We start from the raw sequence: 20,622 nt of genomic DNA, 5'->3' as shown, positions 1-20,622 counted from the left end.
TGGGAGATAATGGTACCGCAGAGGTTCTGTAGAAGCACTGCGACTGGGAGGTTTTATTAGTACAGAGGATCTTCACATGCACTGGGTCAGAGAGTTTCTGGCAGTGCACAGGTCATGGAGGCTCTGGTAAACGCTCAAGACCAAACCCTCAATAAAACGGAGAGAGTGGTGGATGCTTGGAATGCCCTCCCGCAGGAGGTGGTGGAGAGGAAAACGGTAATGGAATTCAAACATGCGTGGGATAAACATAAAGGAATCCTCCTCAGAAGGAAGGGATCCCTAGAAGCTTAGCTGGTGGTGGGAGGCAGGGCTAGTGGTTGGGAGGTGGGGATAGTGCTGGGCAGACTTATACGGTCTGTGCCCTGATAAAGACAGGTACAAATCAAGGTAAAGTATACACAAAAAAATGGCAAATGTGAGTTTATCTTGTTGGGCAGACTGGGTGGACTGTGCAGGTCTTTTTCTGCCGTCATCTACTATGTTACTCCCAAGTCAGATCAGTTTTTGCAGATGCACTGGGTCTGGGAGGTTCTGGCAGTGCAGATGTATTCCTTGGAATCGGCCAGGTTTCAGTGATTCTGCTGCTCAGAATAAAATCAGCATCACTGAGCACACCCACACCAACTATAGGTCAGGTCACATGATTCTCCCGTACACTGAGCGAGATGATGATTTGTTCAACTAGTTATTTTTCTACAGCTCCAGCTCTATTCTTTCATTGGTTACACACTGTAATCCCCGCCCTTCTGTCAATTCTTAACTGGTGATCCACGTCAGCTTCTGATTGGTTACTTTAGAGGGGCCTTGATTGGTCAATGACGCTGACGAATGGGATGAGCGCCGTCATTAGGTCATCATAACGCTTGAAGTTGGAGGTGGGTGTCTCCCTATCGATGGGGGCATGTTTGTCTCTCTCGTGTTTCGCTACGTATTTGTGGGGGCTTTACTCGTTAGCTACAGCCGATACTGCGGCTCAGCGTGGGTAGAAGAACCAGGCTCTGACAGCGCTGTGCAACACGTGCACGTAGCCCTAGCAGAGGTAATATAAGCTTGTTAAACTACGAGTCCCGGGATGCACTGTGCTTTTTAGTACGCATGTCCAGGGCGCAGGGGACGCACCTGATTGGCTGTAAAGACATGGCCTGTATTGGTGGAATTAGCAGAAGTTAATAAGATTGTTTATTATTAGCTGGGTAATTTGACAGCTTTGGTAAGGGTCTGGAGACTCAACCCCCTTCCCCACTCAGATTGGCATCTTTGAGGTTTCTACCTACCCCCCCCCCCCCCCCCAGCCTACCTATCTGTTCAGCTATAAGTACGGCAGGGTGACAGTATTTTCAAAACCTTTGGGTATCTTGATTAATTCTTATTCCACAATGATCATCAATAATAATAATAATTGTAACGCATCACCACTTACCTGATATTCTGAATGTTTTCTTTCTATACCAAATTGCTTAATCCATACATGTTCTTTATTATGTAATACCAATTGTATCTTTACTCTGGAATGGCGAATGCCATGTCGGAACATTGTAATCCACATTGAGCCTGCAAATAGGTGGGAAAATGTGGGATACAAATGCAATAAATAAATAATTAAATTGTCTTCCTTTTATGTTTTATATTATTATTTCTTTAGATTTCTTCTTATTTACTAGCTATTCCTTACTTATTCACTTTATCCTTTCCCATCATTCTTCTCTCCGGTCTTCTATAACTCATTTTATTCTCTTGGCATTTCCTCTAGATTTTTTTCATCCTGTTTTCTTTCTTGTCATAGGTTTGTGAGCGACTTTGTAAGAGGTAGAAGAAGCTTGCCCTCTTGTGGGTGTCACAAAGATTTCTAACAGAGTGGACATCCTGGAGGGAGTTGAAAATATGAAAGAGATCTACAAAAATTAGAGTAGCGTAAGGTCTGGCAGTTCAAGTTTAATGTTAAAAACTGCAGAGTGAATCACATGGGGTATAGAAATCCAAAGAAGATGTACAAGATAGGAGGCAAGAAACTGATGATCATAGGTGCGAGACCTTCAGGTGATAGTGTTTGAGGATCTCATGGCAGTGGCTGTACTACTACTAACTACTACTAACATTTCTAAAGCGCTACTAGGGTTACGCAGCGCTGTACAATTTAAACATAGAAGGACAGTCCCTGCTCAAAGAGCTTACAATCTAAATGACAAGAGAACAATCTAAAGACAAGTGTACAATCTAGAGGACAAGGGTGGATAGATTGGGGCATTCTATGTTTCTCAAGCGGTTAGGCGCCGAAGGCAGCATTGAAGAGGTGAGTTTTAAGCAGAGATTTGAAGATGGGTAGGGGCATGGCGTATGGGTAAAGGAAGATTGTTCCAGGCATAGGGTGAGGCAAGGCAGAATGAGCGGAGCCTGGAGTTGGCAGTGGTGGAGAAGGGTACAGAGAGAAGGGCTTTGTCCTGTGAGCGGTGGTTACGGGCGGGAACATAGGGGGAGATGAGGGTGGAGAGGTAGTGAGGAGCCGCAGACTGAGTGCATTTGTAGGTAAGGAGGAGGAGCTTGAATTGTATGCGATATCTGATCGGAAGCCAATGAAGTGATTTGAGGAGAGGGGTGATATGAGTATATCGGTTCTGGCGGAATATAAGACGTGCGGCAGCATTCTGAACTGATTGAAGGGGGGATAGATGGCTGAGTGGGAGGCCGGTGAGGAGTAAGTTGCAGTAATTGAGGCGAGAGGTAATGAGAGCGTGGACGAGATTTCTGGTGGTGTGCTCAGAGAGGAAAGGGCGAATTTTGCTGATGTTGAAGAAGGATGCTAGGCTAGAGAGAGAGAGACACACACACATAACCGTCAGAAGAAATAAGGTGTTAATGTCTCTATATGGGTAGTTAGTGAGGCTCACTTGGAGTACTATGTATAGTTTTGGAGGTCGTATCTAGCTAAGAAGGTTTGAAGCAATTCAGAGAAAAGCAACAAAAATGGTATGGGGTTTGCACCAAAAGACATGAGAAAAGTGGAGGAGTGGCCTAGTGGTTAGAGTGGTGGACTTTGGTCCTGGGGAACTGGGTTCGATTCCCACTGCAGGCACAGGCAGCTCCTTGTGACTCTGGGCAAGTCACTTAACCCTCCATTGCCCCAGGTACAAATAAGTACCTGTATATAATATGTAAGCCGCATTGAGCCTGCTATCAGTGGGAAAGCACGGGGTACAAATGTAAAAAAAAAAAAGACTTGAGGACCTGAATATGTATACCTTAGGACAGTGATGGCGAACCTTTCAGAGACCGAGTGCCCAAACAGCAACCCAAAATCGAATTATTTATCGCAAAGTGCTGGTACTCATTATGGGCGGGGTCACCACATGACTCCACCCCTATGATAGCCACACACCCTACACCAGCCATGGCGCATATAAACAGACATCATTGAAAATATTATACTAGTATAGGAGAAAAAAAATAACATGATTTTCTTTCATTATAAATCATTTCTGTAAGCTGTTACAGCTCCAGTATACCCAGTGCAAAATAAGACAGCAGATGTAAATTCTCAAATTGGACATATTCCAAACACTAAAATGAAAATAAAATGATTTTTTCTACCTTTGTTGTCTGGTGACTTTGTTTTCTGATCATGCTGGCCCAGTATCCGATTCTGCTGCTATCTGTCCTCTTAACTCCGTTTCCAGGGCTTTCTTTCCATTTATTTCTTTACTTTCCTCCTTTCTTCTTCATTTCTTGCCCTCCATCCATGTCCAGCAACCCTCCGCTCCCCTCCAGCCACAAATGTCCAGCCACCCATGTCCAGCCACCCATGTCCAGCCACCCTCCCAGCACCAGGCAGCCTTCCCTCCCAGCACCCAGCATCAGGCCTTCCCAGCACCCAACATCAGGGCTCCCACCCAGCACCCATCAGGCCTCCCTCCCTCCCACCCAGCACCCAACATCAGGGCTCCCTCCCTCCCAGCACCCAGCATCAGGCCTTCCCAGCACCCAACATCAGGGCTCCAACCCAGCACCCAGCAGTAGCAGGCCTCTCTCCCACCCAGCACTACACAGCACCAGGCCTGCCTGCCTCCCTCCCTCCCAGCACCAGGCCTCCCTCCCGCCCTCCTTCCAACCAACCAAAGAAGCATCAGGCCGCCCGCCTGTCCTCCCTCCCAGCACCAGGAACCCCCCTCCTCCTTTGAAATGTAAAAAGGAGCGAAGAACACACGCTTCGCTGCCGACACACGTTGCCTTAACCCCTACTACTACTCGGGGTTAAGGCAGCGTGTGTCGGCAGCGAAGTGTGTGTTCTTCGCTCTGCGCGCCTTCGGTCTTCCCCTTCTGTCTCTCAAGCTCTGGTCCTGCCCCATAGGTGAGAGATAGGGAAAACAGCTACCTTAGCTTCAGGAGAAATTCCCTACTTCATAAATAATCCATTATGACTTCTATCTCCTAGTACCACCCACTATCTATTCTTATAATATTTTTGATCTCATACATTACATCAGTGGTATCTAATTTTCTCATACCTCACACTATCTGCTTTTGTCTCACCTAGATTGTAATCCACGCTGAACCCTGGAAAGGGGATATTGGCGGTATACAAGAATTGAATCGAATATGGAAAGAGGATGGAATCAAAACAACATTTAGCGGTTGCTTAGACAGCAATTCCAGCAGTTGGGAAGTAAAGCAAGTGCTGGGCAGATTTCTACAGTTTGTGTCCTGAAAATGGCCAAAAAACCCAGATCATATTCATGTAGAAAATATAGTCTTACAGCATGAATATCTCGGTGGTGGACACCTCGAAGATAGCAAGTAAAATGTCAGTCAACAGCATTATTGGGTATTGATTTAATCAAGTATTGACAATGAATGAATTATAAAACCACTCTTCAAGACTGCATGAAATATAACTGCTTATATGGATTAGGAACTGGTTGACGGACAGATGCCAGAGGGTGGTGGTGAATGGAATTCGCTCGGAGGAGCGAAAGGTGAGTAGTGGAGTGCCTCAAGGATCGGTGCTGGGGCCGATTGTGTTCAATATATTTGTGAGTGACATTGCCGAAGAGTTAGAAGGTAAAGTTTGCCTATTTGCGGATGATACTAAGATCTGTAACAGAGTGGACACCCCAGAGGGAGTGGAAAACATGAAAAAGGACCTACGGAAGCTAGAAGAATGGTCTAAGGTTTGGTAATTAAAATTCAATGCGAAGAAATGCAAAGTGATGCACTTAGGGAGTAGAAATCCACGGGAGACATATGTGTTAGGCGGGGAGAGTCTGATAGGTACGGAGGGGGAGAGGGATCTTGGGGTGATAGTATCTGAGGATTTGAAGGCGACGAAACAGTGTGACAAGGCGGTGGCCCTAGCTAGAAGGTTGTTAGGCTGTATAGAGAGAGGTATGACCAGCCGAAGAAAGGGGGTGTTGATGCCCCTGTATAAGTCGTCGGTGAGGCCCCACCTGGAGTATTGTGTTCAGTTCTGGAGGCCGTATCTTGTTAAGGATGTAAAAAGAATTGAAGCGGTGCAAAGAAAAGCTATGAGAATGGTATGGGATTTGCGTTACAAGAAGTATGAAGAGAGCTTGCGGACCTGAACATGTACACTCTGGAGGAAAGGAGAAACAGGGGTGATATGATACAGACGTTCAAATATTTGAAAGGTATTAATCTGCAAACGAACCTTTTCCGGAGATGCGAAGGCAGTAGAACGAGAGGACATGAAATGAGATTGAAGGGGGGCAGACTCAAGAAAAATGTCAGGAAGTATTTTTTCACGGAGAGAGTAGTGGATGCTTGGAATGCCCTCCTGCGGGAGGTGGTGGAAACGAAAACGGTAACGGAATTCAAACATGCGTGGGATAAACATAAAGGAATCCTGCTCAGAAGGAATGGATCCTAAGGAGCTTAGACGAGATTGGGTGGCAAAGCCGGTGGCGGGAGACAGAGATGGTGCTGGGCAGACTTTACGGTCTGTGCCAGAGCCGATGGTGGGAGGCGGGACTGATGGTTTGGAGGCGGGGATAGTGCTGGGCAGACTTATACGGTCTGTGCCAGAACCGGTGGTGGGAGGCGGGGCTGGTGGTTGGTAGGCGGGGGATAGTGCTGGGCAGACTTATACGGTCTGTGCCAGAACCGGTGGTGGGAGGCGGGGCTGGTGGTTGGTAGGCGGGGATAGTGCTGGGCAGACTTATACGGTCTGTGCCCGGAAAAGGACAGGTACAAATCAAGGTAAGGTATACACAAAAAGTAGCACATATGAGTTTATCTTGTTGGGCAGACTGGATGGACCGCGCAGGTCTTTTTTCTGCCGTCATCTATCATGTTACTATATGTGTTTGGCATTGTGGCAAATTGCCAACTGCTCTGTTTGTGAGCCAGTATTTGATCTTGAAAACAACAAATATTCTGTTCAGGGAGAATATAGCAGTTTCATCCAAAAACCTCCCTGAAAAAATTACAGATCACTAACGGAGACTTCGAGGGTAGGCAGAAAATATTCCACGGGTGATTAAAAACTTTTTGTAAATATAGGATCACTCAGTGTGGCACTGTAATCGCACACTAAAGAGCAAATATGGAGCTAACAAGCTACTATTTGCTACAATGAGTGGCAGTGTTCACACATCCTTGGGATCCTATCTGTGAACTAAACATAGCCATTTTTATTTTTTATCATATAGTGCCCAAACCTCCTAAGGATCTGTGGATCAAAATAAGTGTTCAATAAAGTGCCCAAACAAAATCATCAAAATCCATACTGAACATCTACTACTACTACTTAACATTTCTAGGGTTACGCAGCGCTGTACAATTTAACATAGAAGGACAGTCCCTGCTCAAAGAGCTTACAATCTAAAGGACACGTGAACAGTCAGTCCGATAGGGGCAGTCAAATTGGGGCAGTCTGGATTTCCTGAACGGTAAGAGTTAGGTGCCGAACGCAGCATTGAAGAGGTGGGCTTTAAGCAAGACTTGAAGATGGGCAGGGAGGGGGCTTGGCGTAAGGGCTCAGGAAGGTTGTTCCAAGCATAGGGTGAGGCGAGGCAGAATGAGCGGAGCCTGGAGTTGGCGGTGGTGGAGAAGGGTACTGAGAGGAGGGATTTGTCCTGTGAACGGAGGTTTCGGGTGGGAACGTAAGGGGAGATGAGGGTAGAGAGGTAGTGAGGGGCAGCAGACTGAGTGCATTTGTAGGTAAGAAGGAGAAGCTTGAACTGAACGCGGTATCTGATTGGAAGCCAGTGAAGTGCCCTGAGGAGAGGGGTGATATGAGTATATCGGTTCATAAAATGTAGAGATCACTTGTTTGGGTACTTCGCACTCCCCTAAACTTCTTCTGTCTCACACATACTCACTATCTCTCCTTCCATCCTTATTCCTAGCAGTCACTCATTCACACTCTGTCCCTCTTTGGAATACTCTCCCCTCCTCCCCATGCGCACACACACTTTCCATTTAACTTTCTCTCTTGGCACTTGCACATTTCAATCCCCCCCCCCCCCCCCCCCCCACAAACCAGGTCTAGCATATCTCCCCTGCCTCTTCTTCCCCTTTGCTGGTCCAGCATCTCTCTCCTTTCATCTTCTCTCCCCCCCCCTCACTAGGCCCACCATCTCCCACTCTCAAATCTCCTTTCCTTAGAGGAGCAGCAATATCAACATTAAAAACATTAATGTGCTGTGGATTGGGAATATTAGATGTTATTCTCTCAAAGATGGCCTGGGGTTACAAGAGTCCAGATGCCAGGTCATTGCAGGGAGGAGGAGAGGGGTGATTTTGTACACAACCATTAAATTTGAAAGGAAACTAGGGAGTGGAGGAAGTGGCCTAGTGGTTAGGGTGGTGGACTTTGGTCCTGGGGAACTGAGGAACTGAGTTCGATTCCCACTTCAGGCACAGACAGCTCCTTGTGACTCTGGGCAAGTCACTTAACCCTCTACTGCCCCATGTAAGCCGCATTGAGCCTGCCATGAGTGGGAAAGCGCAGGGTACAAATGTAACAAAAATAAAATAGATACTATTGGAGGTTCTACATGGAATGTTGCTATTCCACGTAGAAGGCTGCGCAGGCTTCTGTTTCTGTGAGTCTGACGTCCTGCGTCAGACTCACAGAAACAGAAGCCTGCGCGGCCACATTGGTGATCTGCAAGGACTGACTTCTACATGGAATGTTGCTAGTGGAATAGCAACATTCCATGTAGAATCTCGAATAGTAGCAACAGTGGAGGAGTGGCCTAGTGGTTAGGGTGGTGGACTTTGGTCCTGGGGAACTGAGGCACAGGCAGCTCCTTGTGACTCTGGGCAAGTCATTTAACCCTCCACTGCCCCATGTAAGCCGCATTGAGCCTGCCATGAGTGGGAAAGCGCTGGGTACAAATGTAACAAAAAAAAAAAAAAAAACTAGGGTAATGAGAGGGGAGGGGGTGGAGGTCTTCTCACACAACAAAAATGGGGTCATGTGGCTTTTTGTTATATGATGTTTTTGCTTATTCTGTTACCGTATGCGTGATTGCAGTCCCGTAATTGCTTGCTTTTTTTGTCTAGACTTGTTTGGTTGTTTGATCCTGAATGAAAACCGTTAAACCTAAAAACTTTAATAATGTGCATTGTGGAGCCTTCACACTCTCATGCTGTTGGCTGTGCTGTGTACAATTCTATATAGGTGTAATGGTATCAGTTTATTATATTTTGCTGGATTATATATACACCAATATATTTGTGCAGCTTTTATATATTTGACACTGCAGCAGAGAAAATAGTTTCATTTCAAGCCCCTCTCTCCCCATTCCTTTTTCTGGGAACTTCTGATAGCAGGGATAGTTAATTACAAACACTTAACAAAGACAAAAGAGAGATATATAACTCTCTCTGCCCTCCCACCTAAAAGGACTGAACAAAAGCATGACTAAGGTGGGTACCTGGACGCTCATCAGGACATCTCTGAAAACCAAAGACCCAAGAGACCGAAAGTCTGGAGAGCCCATTGAAGACAAAGACTTCAGAGGGGAAACCATAAACAGGACATTTGCTTGTCAAAGGTATACCTGCCCCTCCCATCAGCTTTCAGACATGTGCAGAAAGGAAGGACTTATAATGTGGTCATGTGAACAGACTACATTAACCATAATGCCTTGCAAAATATCCAGGACATGCACACACCATGCTTCTCTGCTAACATTATAAAAGGCCTGGAAACAGCCCAGCTCGCTCTCTTGGGACCTGCCTCCTCTTGGGACCTGCTGCTCTCTTTGGGGTCCGCTGATGCCTTGCTCCTGAAACATGTGCTCATCAATCAGCTGAACCACAGCATGCTTGTAACAAGGACTTGTAAGTAACATAACTTTTGATCTAGACCTGCTACTTTGCCTTACTTAAGCACAGATTATCTGTAAAGATCTCTTGAAACCTACCTCTCGTGTGCAATTGTATATTAAATCAACCTTTTTGAAGCTAAAAATACGGTCTCTTTGTGTTCTGAGTATATGGTATCTTTTATATATACTTAATCTATTTAATTTATTGCAATTATCACCTTTGGTGATTGGTGGAGAAATTAATATCCTAAAACTTATAAATACAGCATCTGCTCTTAAATTATAAACAGTAGCGAGTGCTCTCTAGAGCTATTTTCCCCAAAATAAATAATTTCTTGTAACATAGTAATAGGAAATGTAGATTGGGTTTGTAGAGCTTACAATATCATAGGGCATGAAGGTTCTGTAATGTGATTGCTGTTTTTAATGTTCATATTGCTGCCCTGGCAAGGAGAAGAGCAAGTGAGGGACTAGGGAACAGAAAGCAGTGGCAAGAGCCGTGCCCTCAGTGGATTTTTTTTTTGGGGGGGGGAGGGGGTTAACATTTGGACTGGCTAGATCCTGTGTGGCTTTCCCCTTTTCAATGCAGCATGTAAATGGTGGTGGTGGGGAGCCCTTAGCCACTTCGCTGCCTCTCCTCTTCCCCACCTCCCCAAACTACACCTGTGGGACTATGAATTGAGGAAGGTATTAAACCATGACCTGAAAAAATCCAGGCTGTGTGCTCTTGCTCCGACTTTACTGGATTGTGTCCCAGAGAACGATCTGATGTACGCAGTGCTTCAGAAAGCAAAATGAGGCCTAAGAAGACTTTGGTTATGGCCACTAAATGTTCCTTCAGTTGGTGGCCCTGTAGCTTAGAAAAATTTAGCAGATGAGGAGTAATAGCCCTGCCTGTTCCGGTTCCTGTAATGAGTACCAATAATCAGTGGACTAATAGTTCAAATAGAAGTTGCACGGGAAATTAGGGATGTGCACAGCCAAAAAAAATCATGCATTTTCCCCCCATGTCATTCATCTTTCTCGTGTTTGTTTCACTTATTTATTTTTCAAGACATAAACATAGTAGATGACGGCAGAAAAAGACCTGCACTGTCCATCCAGTCTGCCCAACAAGATAAACTTATATGTGCTACTTTTTGTGTATACCTTACCTTGATTTGTATCTGTCATTTTCAGGGCATAGACCGTATAAGTCTGCCCAGCACTATCCCCGCCTCCCAACCACCAGCCCCGCCTCCCACCACCGGCTCTGCCACCCAATCTCAGCTAAGACACTTGTTATACTGCCCATGCACTTTATATCAGAGTGGTTTATGTAATTAGCAATAACAAAACAAACAAAAAAAAGTTACATATGGTGCAACAAAAGGAGGGGATGCCTAGGACAACAACAACGTCAAAAAACCAAAAACTAACCATAAAATAAAAACTGTGATACAAAAGGGAGTAAGAAGCGATAACTTATGTTATTCATCATTAGACGTTTGGTTCCCAAGATCCATATTCTAGAGTGCAAGGGTGTACATTGCATGCAGGAACCTTTTTTTAAGCAATGGGATTGCCTATAAAGTAACATGCATGGAAGTAATTTCTGCTCTCGTAGTTAGATTATCCTTTTTTTTTTAAAGACCTTTTTTGTTTGTAGGTCTCAAAGATTAAGCAAGATTCCAGTCTAGTAGCACCACCTACTGGCCACTCAGCAACACTTCCCAAACAATAGGCCATTTGGGTTTTCCATTTTTTCCTTCTCTGTTATAAAAAATTCCTTTGCACTCTTCCCCACACCCTAATATATGCTTGTTTGGTTTTTTTTGTATATGAATTAGCTAGGCAAATAACCAGGTGCACTTTTTCTAATTCCAATATATCTTTTTTTGAGATGCTGTGCCCAGAATTGAACACAATATTTGAGGTACGGTTGCACCATGGACATTTTAAAGCATTCTAACATCCTCATTTTTGTTTTGTTACATTTGTACCTCACACTTTCCCACTCATGGCAGGCTCAATGTGGCTTACATGGGGCATTGGAGGGTTAAGTGACTTGCCCAGAGTCACAAGGAGCTGCCTGTGCCTGCAGTGGGAATCGAACTCAGTTCCCCAGGACCAAAGTCCACCACCCTAACAACTAGGCCACTCCTCCACTGTTGCTACTATTTGAGATTCTACATGGAATGTTGCTGTTCCACTAGCAACATTCCATGTAGAAGTCGGCCCTTGCAGATCACCAATGTGGCTGCGCAGGCTTCTGTGAGTCTGACATCCTGCAGGACGTCAGACTCACAGAAACAGAAGCCTGCACAGCCTTCTACATGGAATGTTGCTAGTGGAATAGCAACATTCCATGTAGAATCTCCAATAGTATCTATTTTATTTTTGTTACTTTTGTACCCTGTGCTTTCCCACTCATGGCAGGCTCAATGCAGCTTACATGGGGCAATGGAGGGTTAAGTGACTTGCCCAGAGTCACAAGGAGCTGCCTGTGCCTGAAGTGGGAATCGAACTCAGTTCCTCAGGACCAAAGTCCACCACCATAACCACTAGGCCACTCCTCCACTTACTTTCCTAATAATACCTAACATTGTACTTGCTTTCTTAGCGGCCGCCGCACACTGAGCAGAGGGTTTCAGCGTATCATCAATGATGACACCTAGATCCCTTTCTTGGTCTGTGACTCCTAACGTGGAACCTTGCATGACGTAGCTATAATTCGGGTTCCTCTTTCCCACATGCATCACTTTGCACTTGCTCACATTAAACGTCATCTGCCATTTAGATGCTCAGTCTCGTAAGGTCCTCTTGTAATTTTTCTCAATCCTCTTGTGATTTAACAACTTTGAATAACTTTGTGTTGTCAGCAAATTTAATTACCTCACTAGTTATTCCCATCTCTGTTAAAAAGCAGCGGCCCCAGCAAAGACCCCTGGGGAACCCCACTATCTACCCTTCTTCATTGAGAATACTGATCATTTAACCCTACTCTCGTTTCTATCTTTTAACCAGTTTTTAATCCACAATAGGACACTACCTCCTATCCCATGACTCTCCAATTTCCTCTGGAGTCTTTGTTAAACGCCTTTTGAAAATCCAGATACACAATATCGAACGGCTCACTTTTATCCACACGTTTGTTCACCCTTTCTTGGTGAGGCAAGATTTCTCTTCACTGAATCCATGTTGGCTTTGTCTCATTAATCCATGCTTTTGAATATGTTCTGTCATTTTGTTCATTATAATATTCTCTCCCATTTTTCCCGGCACTGATGTCAGGCTCACCGGTCTATAATTCCCCGGATCACCTGTGGAACCTTTTTAAAAAATCGGCGTTACATCGGCCACCCTCCAATCTTCCAGAACTACGCTTGATTTTAAAGATAAATTACATATTACTAACAATAATAATTACCTCCTGAACCAGATCCCAAAAATGTACAAAACATTTTATACTGCTTATCCCAGAAATAGTGGATTTTCCCCAAGTCCAAGTGATATTTCACTTATATATACTGTCAGCTACCAACATTTGCTTATTTCTGATCTGAAGAAGAAAGGCAACCTTCGAAAGCTAATCAAGAAATGTATTAAGTTATGTCCAATAAAAAAGGTATCATCTTATTTTTTTTTCCTTCTCTTGTTGGATCCTGTAAAGCAGTCCTTGATTTCGTCAAGGAATTTTCCTCCCTAGCATACCCTGATGTTACATTTACCCAGTCAATATCGAGTTAATTGAAATCGCCCATTATTGTGTTGCCCAGTTTGTTAGCCTCCCTAATTTCTGATAACAGTTCTACATCCTTTTCCCCTTTACACATGGAATTTCAATCCATAGGGATTCCAAGATGTGTTTTGTTTCCTGCAGAATTTTTAAATCTATTTGATTCAAGGCCCTCTTTAACATACAAAGCTACCCCTCCACCAATTTGAACCACCTTATCAGAACGATATAATTTGTTCCGTGGTATGACAGTGACCTACCAGGTCTCAGAGATGCCTGTTATATCTAATTTTTAATTTACTGCAATATATTCTAACTCTCCCATCTTATTTCTTAGGCTTCTGGCATTTGCGTATAGACATTTCAAACTGTATTTGTTGTTCCTATTTACATTAGTTGACAATATTAATTTGCAATCTTTTGTCTGATTTTTTTTTTTTTACTACGGTCTCTTTTGCAACCTCGCTATCGGATTACCCTTTCTTCCCTGTTTTGGTAATTTCTTTGAAAGATACCTTGTTCCAAACCATGCATTTTTGAATGACTGCCTTCCCCCAGGTTCTAGTTTAAAAGTTGCTGGATCTCCTTTATAAATGCCTATGCCAGCAGACTGGTCCCACCCTTTCGGAATAGGCTCCCCCTTCCCCAGAATGTTGCCCAGTTCCTAACAAATCTAAAACCCTCCTCCCTGCACCATCGTCTCATCCACGCATTGAGACTCTGGAACTCTGCCTGTCTCTTGGGCCCTGCGCGTTGAAGGGGTAGGTCTTCAGAAAATGCTACCCTAGAAGTTCAGGATTTGAGCTTTCTACCTGAGAGCCTACATTTGGCTTCCAGAACCTCTCGCCCACATTTTCTTATGTCATTGGTACCCATATGTACCAAGACAGCCGGCTCCTCCCCAGCACTATCTAAAATCCTATCTAGGTGATGTGTGGGGTCTGCCACTTTCGCTCCAGGCAGGCAAGTGACCAGGCTATCCTCATGTCCACCAGCCACCCAGCTATCTACATGCCTAATAATTGAATCATCAACTACAACATCCGTCCTAACCCTTCCCACCTGGGCAGAAGCTGCTGGAGACACATCCTCGGTGTGAGAGGATATCCTTTTTCTGATTTGACGCTGCATTTCGCTGTTCCAGCAGGCATGGCGACCAGCAACTGTTCCATATACCTTCGCGCTATGAAGGGTAGGTACTAGAACTGTTTGACGTTAGTTTTGCTGATTTTTAAAGTATTATAAGGAGCGGGGTCCCCGGAGCTCAGCTGCTATGCTGCTGGCGCTCTCAACGCATCACGTGACTCCTTATACTTGCTTTATATATTTTTTGTAATACAGGTTCTAGATAGACAGATATATATTTTTTACATTTATTTATTATTATTATTTTTATATTTGTTTTTTTGTTTGGTCTGCAAGCCTTACACCATCTTTATATTCCTTGTTTGGTTTGCCAGCTGTACACTTTGAGAAGACCGTTTCTTCTGCAAGAAATCATTACAGCAATAATATACAGGTACCTTCTCTACATTAGATTCTTTAATAGAATTTTTTAGTTGGTTCTTTACAGTTTTTTATAATACATTTTACAGTAAGCCATTTATAGTTAAATCTTTTATATAATACCCTTCTAAATATCCTATTTGTGTTAACATCACATCTCAGGCTCAATGTACTGTGATATAGAAATAGAGTATGCACTCTTGCCATTCCTAAACAATAACTATTTATTTTTTATCAGATTTATTTTTGTTACATTTGTACCCCACGCTTTCCCACTCATGGAGGCTCAATGCAGCAGGTAACGGAAGGCTAAGTGACTTGCCCAAAGTCACAAGGAGCTGCCTGTGCCGGGAATCGAACTGTTCCCCAGGACCAAAGTCCACCACCCTAACCACTAGGCCACTCCTCCTGCTTTCCAATAACTATGGCACCAAAACTGTTTTTGATACACACAGTCATTCCTAGATACATTGTTAACATATTTTTAATTTGATATTTTCAATTTAATGATTTTAATTAAAAAAAAAAAAAAAGTCTATTTGTACACTATTATTTGTATGCCATTTAGACTGTAAATTGGTCATTTCACAACCTTGCACATATAAATATTTGTAAATATATATGAAAGTCGTTTTTATAAAACTTTTACTTTATATACATACAAGTTTGTGTCTTATATTTGTTATATGTTTTAGTCACATTTTTTAGGTATGTACTGTTTAATTACTTTTACCATGTATATGTTATATACTGTTTTATGGACTTCTGAGGCAGGCCAGAGTGGCCGAAACACAACTCGTGTCGAGTCCAGGATTTATTAATAAACTTTTGCTGTGAACTTTCTTGAGTCCAGTAGAGGTTTCTTGATATCATCTGTTTTGTCTCCTTCGCTATGACATTGTTCTTTGGTTAGACTGGTGCAAAGGTTTGTTTTCTTCTGTGTTTGTCGATCTAGTTTTGTAAATCTCATCTGTGAGTATTCTGGGATATGTAGTCTTGTCTAATGCACTGATAAGTCCAACAGATCTCAGAAGGGTAAAGGATAGGCCTTAAAACTGGGACTAGTTTGAAGGAGTCTGGATTCTTTTGTACTCTAAAGGTATTTTGTGTCTGTCTGACAGGATTGTGATGGCCCCGCTGCCTAACGCTGCCCTGGTGCAGAGCCCTTTGCAACTGTATCGTTATCTTCTGCGCTGTTGCCGCCTTCTACCTACGGAGAGTATACAGCAGCATTACAAACACGCCATACGCCAGGTACTGTACAGCACAGCCATGGGCTCTGCATGGAGTGGAGGACGAGAGGAGGAAGAGACGGACAATGGGGAGGGGACCCTCAATGAAGTTACATGGAAACACTTTTAAAACAAATAGGAGAAAATATTTTTTCACTCAAAGAATAATTAAGCTCTGGAACTCATTCCCAAAGGATGTAGTAACAGCGGTAGCGTATCTGGGCTTAAAACAGGTTTGGACAAGTTCCTGGAGGAAAAGTCCATAGTCCCACTGCTTGCCCTGGGATTGGTAGCATGGAATGTTGCTACTATTTGGGATTCTTCCAGGTACTTGGTCTGACCCAGTATGGCTGTTCTTATGTAAAGAGGCAGGAGAGCACTTGAAAGGACTGGGAGAGGCAGGGATGAGGGAACACTGAGGAAGGGCAGCAGGGCATATGGGGGGGGGGGGGGGAAATAGGGCACAAGAATGTGGGCAGGAGATGAAGGCAATATAGAAATAGAGAAAATGACAGCAGATAAAGACCATACAGCCTATCCAGTCTGCCCATATATACCAGCTACTAAGATCTGCAGCCTCCTCGTGTGTGCCTATCCCATGCTTTTTTGAATTCAGATATAGTCCATTTAATCTCCCACCACCTTTTCCATGACAAAATATTTCCTTAATATGCTCCCTTTCACCTTCATCCTTTCTCCCTTCACTCCAGAGCTTCCTTTCAGTTGAAAGAGACTCACTTTCTGTGCATTTATGCCACAAATGTATTTAAATGTCTCTCCTCTGCTGCCTTTTTTCAAAGTATACTTATTTAGATCTTAAGTCTGTCCCCCATATGCTTTATGACGAAGACCACTGACCATTTTAGCAGCTGCCCTATGGACCGACTCTATCCTGTTTATATATTTTTGAAGATGCGGTCTCCAGCATTGTACACGATACTCTAAATGAGGTGTCGGCAGAGACTTACCTCCTTTTTCCTGCTGGCTATTCCTCTCCTTATGCTCCTGCTTTTAATTCTTAACCCTTCCTCGCTTGTTTGATCATTCCCACCATAGTAATTCCCTTATCTCTTATTTGTCCTGTTTGTCTTTCCTAATTAGATTGTAAGCTCTGTCGAGCAGGGACGTCTAGTAGCGCTATAGAAATGATTAGTAGTAGTAGTATGCTCCTGAGCATCCTTCTAGCTTTCACTGTCGCCTCTTCTACCTTCTACATACAATCACCCCAAAGTTCCACTCCTTTCATGTACAAAATTACTTAACCTCCTAAACTAGTAGTAGTATCAGTTTCCTGATATATTGCTGTTCAAAAATCAACATTATAGTGGTTTTCAAAATCAGAATTCTACATTAGTTTCGCATTATTCTGTACCACTCTGGCTTTTTGCAGGCCAAATGTGTGGCCCTGCATTTTTAAGCATTAAACGTATCACACACTAAACAATTTCTCAAGCTTCAAGATTCCTAATGTGGTTTTCCACAGCTTCCAAGATGTCTACCCTGTGGCAGATTTTGGTATTGTGTGAAGAAATGGCAAACTTTCCCGATAGCTCTTTCACAGTATCGCTTACATCAGGACATATGATTTGATTTACTAACTTAATATACTACTTTACACCCTAAGGTACCAAAGCAGTTTACAAATCATAATAACATAATTTAAAACACAATGTACATCAAATTAAACAGCAGAAATGAATCAAACTTCTCGTTACATTATCTTAACACTGTACATACCAATCCCGGTCGCACACTTCTGGTAACGCTCCTTTCCTTAGAGTGAGTGCCATTTACCAGTACCCTTTCTTGCCTTCCAGTCAAACAGTTTGTAATCCAGTCATTTGGAGCCCAAACCAAGTGTGCCCAGTTAATTTGCCTATGCAGAACAGCATCCTCCCCCAATTCAACCATTTGATCGCCCAGTCAAAAAATCAATCAATCAGATTTGTTTACCAAGACCTATTTCTGACCAAACCAAGCTGTGTTGGATCCAGTAGTCCACTGGATTTCAGAATCCACACAATTTCACTTTAACAGCATTTACTCACTACCAAGGTAGGACCAGGGGAGGAGGAATAAAAACCAGGAAGGAATAGAAGGGTTGAAGAGGGAACAGTTTCCCTTTTTTACATTTTCATGTTAGATATTTCTGGTTGTGAAACAGATTGCAGGATTAGAGCAGCGGTGAACAACCTCAGTCAGCAAGAGCCGCAACCCAGTCCGGTTTCTAGGATTTCTTCAATGAATATGCAAGAAATCTATGTTTGTGCAAATAGATCTCATGCGTATTCATTGGGGAAATCCTGAAAACCCAACTGGGTTGTGGCCCTCAGACAGACACTGAGCACCCCCTGCCTTACAGAATGCTAGTGTGAATGGGTGTATGTGCTTGTGTAGTTAGGCATGAGTCCTTGGGTTGGCCATAAAGTTTATAGTAGTCTGTAAGTCATTTGTGCAAGTGTGAGTTCTGCCCATACTCTGTATGTACACCTACGTGTAAGATACACACACATTTACAGAATCACTATTCAAAAATCCCAGTGCAAACTCTTCAAATATTTCATGAAGTTAAATTAGAAACAAAAAAAATAAATCTTTCACCACAGAGAGAATTATTTTCAAAAAGGACCTCTCAGCTCTGGCAATCTCTAGTAGCTCTCCAATTCAGAGGGAAGATTTGCTCACCAGGTATGTTCAGTGGTTCCCTTAAAAAAAAACAAACCTTTTGCAATATTTCAGTTGAGCAATACTTGAGGGTATAAACATGTATCTTAAACCGCAAAAGATGTGGTCTGGGGATGATATGGGGGTTTGCCCAGACTTGATTAATATTCTAAAGTTGTTGAAAGCTATCCCCCTATTTGATCTATGTATGAAGATACAGTGGGACTGGGGAAATATTGCAGTGTTTATTTTAGAGGAAACACTAGAAATTGTAGCAATAAAGGGGAAAGGCCCAAAACTGTGGCCTGTAAAATCTCGCACAGTAAGGGAGCATGAGAATCAGCTGCTTTCATATTGACAGTGGTGTAGTAAGTTACATGCACTCCTACATTTGGAGGTGAGAAATGCATGATATTCTGTCAAGTGTCAGACACAATTCTGCCTGTAGTTTCATTTTGAATCAACTAAGTGAACTTCACACACAATGGATTCCTTATCAGTTCCAGCATCTGCTTTGCATGATGGGATTTGTTGTTTTATAATGGTGGTGAGGGGGCTCTCGGTGTCCAAGCCCTCCATATACTGGATATCAGTATGAGAGTGGGGGAGGGACAGGTTTGACATGCTTTTGTATGGCAATTACCCTTGTTTTTCTGCCTGCACTTGTTTTGTAGAATTTCCGAGTCCATGCAGATGAAGATGATCCTGAGAGAATTCAGCAGATTATCAGAAGAGCCATTGAGGATGCCGACTGGGTCCTGAACAAAGTACGTTCCCCACTGAAGCTTATGTACACATGGGTAAACTTTTATATTTTCAGCACTGCTGCTGAACCAGAGTTCTGACCTTTGAGTGAGTAAGTTTCTCTGCTCGCATAAATTTGGAAGGAAAATCTTTGGACCTGAATCCTGTAATGTTCCCCTGGAGTGGAGGAGGAGCCTAATGGTTAGTGCAGTGGCCTGAGATCATGAGGAACTGGGGTCAGTTTCCACTGCAGCTCCTTGTGATCCTGGGTAGTTCACTTAACCCTCCATTGCTCTAGGTACAAAAACCACCTTAGATTGTGAGTCCATTAGTTGAGCTCTAGAACTTCTAAATAGTATGCATGAAACCAGCCTGGGGGTTTACACAGGACCATCCCTTCAGTGGTAGAGGATGCATCTGTCTGTCCATCGCTATGCATGAATGTTTAGTTTTGGGGTGGTGGTGGCACATGCCACAAGTGAGAGGGAGAACAGGTGAGACTGTGCCGCTGGTGCTTCCTATTTGTGCAGATGCCAGCAGCACTCCTTGTAGGAGGGAAGTGGGAGAGGTGAGGGTGGGTACTTTAGCTGAGAGAAAGTACATCTGTAAAGTGCTTGTTAACTTCTTCCTCTTTGTACTTTTCTGTTTCAGTATGAAAACAAATAGTCTATAGAACACACAAAGGAGACAATACGAGACTGAATCCACCTGTGGCACTTTACCCAGAACTCTGTGAACAGCAAAAGACAAGAGCGGAAAGCAGTTAGGAGAACCAAGGATCCTAGACTTGTAAATAAAGGCGCTTATAACACTGTAGCATAAGTGATCTGCACTTTCCCTTTAAGCATTACCAAAGCTGCTCCCTATCTCCTGTGTTGGAGATTATTTTAAATCTCTGACTTGCTTTAGTTTTCTGTAAGGCTTATAAATAATGTTTGTATATAGGTGGAACATACGGTACATATTAATTATATAAATCAGAATTTTGATTCAGTATAAAATCCCAGGAACTCTGAAAGAAAAAAAAGGGGGGGTTTTAAAGTGTCTCACAAAAGACCAATGAAGAGTAAGTCTGTATATTGTATATCACTTTATTATCATATGCTGTCAGTGAAGGTGTGCCTTAAGACATCGTAGAGTACCCAGTTAAATACTATTCACCATACTTCAGTTACAACCGACATTATCTCAAGACTGCATCATATGTGCTTGGCAGGATGGTAAATTCTCAACTGCTATTTAAGCATGAATGACTGTGATGTGCACAGAGTGGTGGGTGTTGGGCCGAGTGGATCTGCTGTCATTTACAATGTTGCTGTGTCTTAGTGTAAAAATAACTGTCTTCAAAAAACACTAGCTGATGAAATCAGGGGGGGGGACTGAGAGGCTTAGGCATTTGATACAGCACTATAGATACATTAATATAGAGCCGTTCACCTCCAGGGCTGCATAAGGGATACAGAGCCAG

At 43.3% G+C, this 20,622-nt stretch overlaps 1 protein-coding gene across 3 annotated transcripts; it reads left to right on the top strand.

Annotated features, from left to right (window-relative positions):
- The first annotated feature begins 881 nt into the window (after positions 1-881).
- On the top strand, positions 882-19,970 carry LYRM9 (LYR motif containing 9). 3 transcript variants are annotated; one of them, XM_030222618.1, is made up of 5 exons: positions 882-1,039; positions 14,469-14,527; positions 15,636-15,768; positions 19,085-19,177; positions 19,806-19,970. In XM_030222618.1, exons 1-5 carry the CDS (start codon positions 902-904, stop codon positions 19,818-19,820), a joined length of 438 nt encoding a protein of 145 aa, XP_030078478.1. In that variant the 5' UTR covers positions 882-901; the 3' UTR covers positions 19,821-19,970. The 3 variants fall into 3 exon arrangements, with proteins under 3 accessions (XP_030078478.1, XP_030078479.1, XP_030078480.1); XM_030222620.1 differs by lacking the exon at positions 882-1,039 and adding an exon at positions 4,645-4,662 and having other exon boundaries at positions 19,085-19,262; XM_030222619.1 differs by lacking the exons at positions 882-1,039; positions 14,469-14,527 and adding an exon at positions 4,554-4,662 and having other exon boundaries at positions 19,085-19,262.
- The last annotated feature ends 652 nt before the right edge of the window (positions 19,971-20,622 follow it).

The sequence above is a fragment of the Microcaecilia unicolor genome, chromosome 13, assembly GCF_901765095.1.
Source record: "Microcaecilia unicolor chromosome 13, aMicUni1.1, whole genome shotgun sequence".
NCBI lineage: Eukaryota > Metazoa > Chordata > Amphibia > Gymnophiona > Siphonopidae > Microcaecilia > Microcaecilia unicolor.
This window is presented reverse-complemented; position numbering and strand designations above follow the sequence as displayed.